The 5,367-nt window shown below is 55.2% G+C and overlaps 2 protein-coding genes across 2 annotated transcripts in view; one reads left to right on the top strand and one right to left on the bottom strand.

Moving 5' to 3' along the window:
* The window catches only part of NUCB1 (nucleobindin 1), a 21,007-nt gene extending 20,240 nt beyond the window's left edge, over positions 1-767 (bottom strand). The window contains exons 1-2 of the mRNA XM_024768717.1: positions 554-767; positions 146-282 (exon numbers count right to left, since the gene is read on the bottom strand). Coding sequence (XP_024624485.1) covers positions 146-271 — 126 coding nt within the window. The 5' untranslated portion in view covers positions 272-282; positions 554-767. The remainder of the gene's footprint in view (positions 1-145; positions 283-553) is intronic.
* Positions 768-1,159: 392 nt separating this feature from the next.
* TULP2 (TUB like protein 2) overlaps positions 1,160-5,367 on the top strand; it is a 7,421-nt gene continuing 3,213 nt past the window's right edge. The window contains exons 1-7 of the mRNA XM_024768135.1: positions 1,160-1,386; positions 1,681-1,713; positions 2,168-2,219; positions 2,644-2,770; positions 3,450-3,587; positions 3,833-3,949; positions 4,686-4,807. Coding sequence (XP_024623903.1) covers positions 1,682-1,713; positions 2,168-2,219; positions 2,644-2,770; positions 3,450-3,587; positions 3,833-3,949; positions 4,686-4,807 — 588 coding nt within the window. The 5' untranslated portion in view covers positions 1,160-1,386; position 1,681. The remainder of the gene's footprint in view (positions 1,387-1,680; positions 1,714-2,167; positions 2,220-2,643; positions 2,771-3,449; positions 3,588-3,832; positions 3,950-4,685; positions 4,808-5,367) is intronic.

The following is a 5,367-nucleotide window of genomic DNA, read 5'->3' on the forward strand; positions in this document are numbered from 1 at the left end:
GTTTTTCACCACGTCAAAGCCCTGGGACGGCAAAGAATGGCAGGCAAACTCCAAGCCGCATCCGTAGCCAGCCAGGGGCCACGGGGGCACGGGAATTGTAGTACCACTGCAAACACCTGGCTGGCGAGCAGGGCACGCCACTCACGGGGCTTTCGGTCGCGGGATTCTCCTTCTTGGACGCCCCCCGCTCCAGGGGCACGGTCAGAATAGCGCGCAGCAGCAGCAGAAGTGACAGGAGAAGGAGGGCTGCACGGGGCCCAGCGGGAGGCATGGCGGCGTGGTCTGTGGGGGCGGAGAGGTGGAATAAGTCTGTCCCAAGCCGCCTTCTCCCCTGGACCCAGGAGTCCGGGCTTCCGGCACCCTCTTCGCTTAGACTAGGATTCCGGGATCTCGACCCCCTCTTTCCCCAGGCCCAAAGGTCCAGGGCCCCAGCCTCCTCTTTTCCCAGGATCTGGAGGTACTGGTGTCCTCAGAGACTCAGTTTTCCAGCCCTCTGGTGTCCCGCTTCCCTTCTCCCCAGGACCCAAGAGTCCAGGACCCTCCAGCCCCTTACCTCTCCTTCACCGCAGAGGGCGTTTTCCTGGGCTAGGACCTCCGGTGTGTTCTCTGCGATTTCCCCCCTAGGCCACGCCCACTTTCCCCGCAGAGGATCCGCTCTCAGCAGCCTGATTGGTCCGCGATGGCTCCAGGTTTCGGGCCCCTGTCTAGCGGCCCCGCCCCTTGTCGAAGTCGCTGGCCTTTTCTCGAAAGCCGAGCCTCCTTTCTTGGAAGCCCTACCTTTTGACGCCACATACCCTGCTTTTTAGGCGAAAGAACGGAGACTTTGAAAGAGAACTACAACTCCCTGTTGGGCCAGGGGAAAATGAGTCAGCTTCCGCTGGCATCTTGGCCTCTTCGCCTCATGGGAGTTGTAGTTTTCCCATTTATTGTCTCTCCCAGAAGTGGCTGTAAATTACAGATCGGTAGTAGTTGGCACAGGTCACGTTATAAGTTTCTTGTATAAGAGAGAGGTGTAGAGCGAGCTTGCGATGCGGCCTCTGTCAGGTCCCTTTAAGGAACACCTGCATGCTCTTCCAATTCAGAACCCCTGGAGCAGGGTTGCCTGGCTACAGCAGAGGCCAGGGGTCATTGCTTTGTTGGAAGTGGAACGTGGGGAGCCAGGAGGGAGGGGATTAGGGTAGGTCCCAGTGGGAATCCCCCCTCTCTCTAAGCCCTTTTTTTCTCCCCTGCTTACTTCCCAGAGACCCAGAGATTATGTCACTGGTTCCCAAAGATAGGGTCAGGTATGTTTAGAAGTTGGCCAGAGAGGCAAGGAACTGAGGTGTGAATGTGAAAAGCCTCTCCAGGCACGAGAAGGGGAAAGGGAGTCTCCAGGATCCTAGGGAGGTGGGTGCTGGGGGTCTAGAATCACTGGGGATGGGGTGTTTGGGGTCCAGAGTCCTGAGTTCTCATGTCTGGGTGAAGGAGAGAGGTAGGTATTTGGGGAAGAGAGAGCTGGACTCCTGGGCTCCTGATAGTGACGAAAGCTGGAAACAGGCTGCTGGGTCCCTAGCAAGTGTTGGTGCTGGAATTCGGGCTGCCTGGGTCAGGGGAAAATTTAAAGCTTAAGATCAGGTGTTGAAGGGAAGAGTCCACTGGGATGTTGGGTCTGGGTCCTGACTCCTCATTTTGCTTCTCCAGGATGTCTCAGGAGAATGACACATGGAAGAAAGAGTGAGTGGGGGAAATGAGATGCGCAGGGGTGGAGATGGGGGTGCAAGGGGGAGCTCAAAGTCTGATTATGCCCACACCTACTCAGCTCTGGTCTCATAATGATGTTTGCAGGTTCAGCACCATTGGCCTTGCAGGAAGGGTCTGGGGGCTTGGATTTCTGGGTCCTACCTAAAGGGAGGGAGCTATAAATGAGGACTCCTGGGTCTGAAAGAGGAAGGGATGGGGGGTTTGAGTCCTGGGACAGGAGGGGCCTGGGATCTCTGACTCCTGGATTCTAGACAGGCCAGTGCTGTGAGAAAGAGCTTCAGAACTGGTGGAGCAGGCTCAGGGTCTGCCTCTTCTGTGTCCTCACAAACGTTCAGAACCCTAAGTTGGTCAGGGGGAAGAAGGGGAGGGGCTCTTGGGCAACCAGGGTGCCCTGCTTGCTGTCACTATGAACCTGCACCTCTCTCAGGGCCCTGGGGGATGAGCTTGGCGCCATGAGGCTGCAGAAGCTGGAACAGCAGGTACTGTGCTCAGGAATCCTGCCACCCCCGACTCTTCCATCTTCCATACCTCCCCAGGAGCCCCACCCCCAGTACTTGCTCTGGGACTCCTGGTCCTCTTTGGTTCTCTCGGAGCCTCAAGTTTTGCAATTGGGAAATGAGAAAATAGGAATTTGGGATCCTCAAGTAGCAAACCTTGGTGATGAGACTCCAAAATTTCTAAGGAACTAGGGTTCTGGAGAGCAGGACTCCTAGGTCCTGGGGGAGGAGGGGCCTGGGAGCCAGGACTCCTGGATCTAAGGAAGGAGTTGCTGAGGGACTGAAGGCCTGGAACTCTCCCACCGACGCAGGACGGCCCTTGCCCCAGGCCCCCTTTCACCCATGTCTTCTGGTCCGGTTCCAACACTCCCATTCCCGCCCATACACCCTTTTCCCGCTCGCGCAGCGGCGGTTGTTTGAGGTGAAGCAGCGACGGAAGCGCCAAGAACCCCTCATGGTTCAGGCCAATCCTGACGCTTCCCTGAGGCCCCGGCGACCGCGGCAGCGGGAGGAGCGCTTCTCGGGTGACAGCGGTGAGGAAAGGTTCCCAGGGTCGGGCAGGAGCACAGCCCTGGAGGGAGGGGTCTGTGGGAGTGCGGAGCCTAAAGGGCTTAGAGGGGAAGGGCCTGGCAGAGCCCTGGGGCGGGGACTTGTAGAGCACGAGAGCGGAGCCTGACAGAACCCTTGGGTGGAGCTCAGGAGAGCCTGAGTGCAGGGCCTGTGAGGGCCCAGGGGAAGGACCTGTGAGAGTTCGGGGGCGGGGTCAGGGAGAGCGCGGGTGCGGGGTGTGGTGCAACTAGAGGTGGGGCCCGAAAGAGTCCTGTGATTGGGCTTGTTAGAGCTCCGGGGCGGAGCCTGGGGGAGCTGGGGACCGCCCAGAAAGTGCTGGGGCGGGGCCTGGGAAAGCTCCGGGTTGCAATTAGGCAGAAGAAACCTCACTGCTGAAGTAGGCGAAGCCCGAGGGCTGGGACTGGGTTATTTAGAGCCGAGGTACTGGAGAGCCCGCGTGGGATTGTTTACACGCGGAATCGAGACAATTTAGCGGTAGGGCTGTGCTTGTTTGAGTCTTGGGATGGAGTTAGGGTCCTGAGTGGGTCTTTGGGTAGTCAGTTAATCAGGGAAGATATCTCGGAGACCAGGGAGGAGGCGGATCTTCTCAGATGACCGGAATTTGTACATCGTGTTAATGGCCCTCGCCGTACCTTCTCCCAGGCCCCGGGAACCCTTTCCTTCAGGAGAACGTGCCAGAGACACATCTGCGCCCTGGTGCCCGCAGTGTCCTGAGCACCGTGAGCTGCGGTGGAGATGGCAGTGGCGAGCGTGGACCCCTGGTATCGCCGACAGAAGCAGGTAATCTCAAATCCTTGGGCCGCCTATACACTGGAACTCCACTCCCACTAGAACCCAGGAGTCTGGATCCTCAGTCCTTGCTCTCCAAAGGACCCCCAGGGGCCCCGTTTCCTTCACACCAAGGAGTCCAGGTCCTGAACCTTCTCCTTCTCCAACACGCAAGAATCTGAATCTCCAGCCCTCTCCTCCCCCAGTATTCAGAAATCCCAGTCTCCAGACCCGCCCCCCCCCATCCTGATTACCAGGCAGTTCCGATCTCGAGTTGGAGGAAGTCTCCGTGGAGGATATTCCTGCCTCACCACCTCCTTATGAAGAGCCTCCGGGGACTCGGCGCAGGGGTTGGCCAGCCCGCCAACGACCTGGTAATTTCTGGGACATTGGGTGAAATCTGGCCCCCTGGTCCATGTGGCAAATCCTCCCCCTTTTTGGTAACAGCTTTGTCGAGATATATTTCACATACTATACAATTCACTCATTTAAAGTTTACAATTCCATGGTTTTCAGTATATTTACCAAGATGTGCAACAATTACCACAATGAATTCTAGAACATTATCATCACCCACAAAAGAAAGCCCTATACCTTTTATCAGTCAACCCCCCCCCCAATTTCTCCCAGACCTAAGTAACCACTAATCTAATTTCTGTCTCTTTAGATTTGCCTATTTTGGATATTTCTATATTCATATATAGAATAATACAGTATATAATCGTTTGTGATTGGCTTCTTTTGCTTAGCATGCTTTCAATGTTCATCTATGTTGTAGCATTATCAGTATTTCATTCCTTTTTATTTCTTAATATTCCGCTGTGGTGACATTTCCTTTTATTCTCATGACATGACCAACGATTTCAATAACAGGACTCTGGGTTACCACTCCAAACTCCGCTCCCTCCTCCCGGATGCTGTCTCTGGGACAAGGGAAAGAGAGGACTCTAACTACTCCCTGTCCTTAGATCCAGAGAGCAGTCAAAGACAGTAGGGTTCGGAAACCCAGGGGTTCTGGCCTTCTCCAGCTAGCACTGATGACCTTGTCCCGAGCTCCTGGGACCCAGGTGTCCTGAGCTCAGTCTTCTTCGGGCTTCTTCCACCCTTTAGGGGGCAGTGCTGAGGACGAGAGCGAATCCCAGGATGTTGGAGATGAATACGAGGTGCCCAGTCCGAGACCAAACCCTGGAATGGTTGGTGACGGGGGCCATGGAGACTTAGCCTCCAACAAGGTGGGAGGTGGCACAGGCAATAAGGACATAGGAGGAAGAGAGCTAGTTTCGGACTCTAGGGGGGACGGGACTCTAAAATTCTGCAGCCCAGTCAAGGGCCCTTTTTACTGGTGAGTGGAACCTGTTATGTTTGGGCTAGCAGAGGCGCACCATTTATTGAGTCAATCTAGAGGATTTGAATTGATGTGAGCACATACATTAAAACCCAGCCCCTCGAAAGGCAGCGAGCTTTGGAAAGGGTGAGAAAGGGCCAACTGGCACTCACTTTGCTACTGATGAAAGTGAGATAGTTTCAGTTGAGTAGATCTGGGCGGTACTATATGTTATCTAGACCCAATGAACATTGGTATTAGAGGAATGGGCAATGCTTTCAAAGGGATTCTCCAATCGGTAGGTGGAATGGGTGTGGCTGCAGAGGGAGGCTAATGGTGCTGGCCAATCAACACTTGAAGAGGGCTTGGTGGGGTGGGCCCCTTGAATGTACTGGCCAATCAGAAAGTGGCTTAGATGCTTGACCAATAGACAGAAAACTTGGTCGAAAGAGGGCGTAACACTGAGCT

The sequence above is a fragment of the Neophocaena asiaeorientalis genome, unplaced genomic scaffold (assembly GCF_003031525.2).
Source record: "Neophocaena asiaeorientalis asiaeorientalis breed wild unplaced genomic scaffold, Neophocaena_asiaeorientalis_V1.1 scaffold629, whole genome shotgun sequence".
In the NCBI taxonomy this organism is placed as follows: domain Eukaryota; kingdom Metazoa; phylum Chordata; class Mammalia; order Artiodactyla; family Phocoenidae; genus Neophocaena; species Neophocaena asiaeorientalis.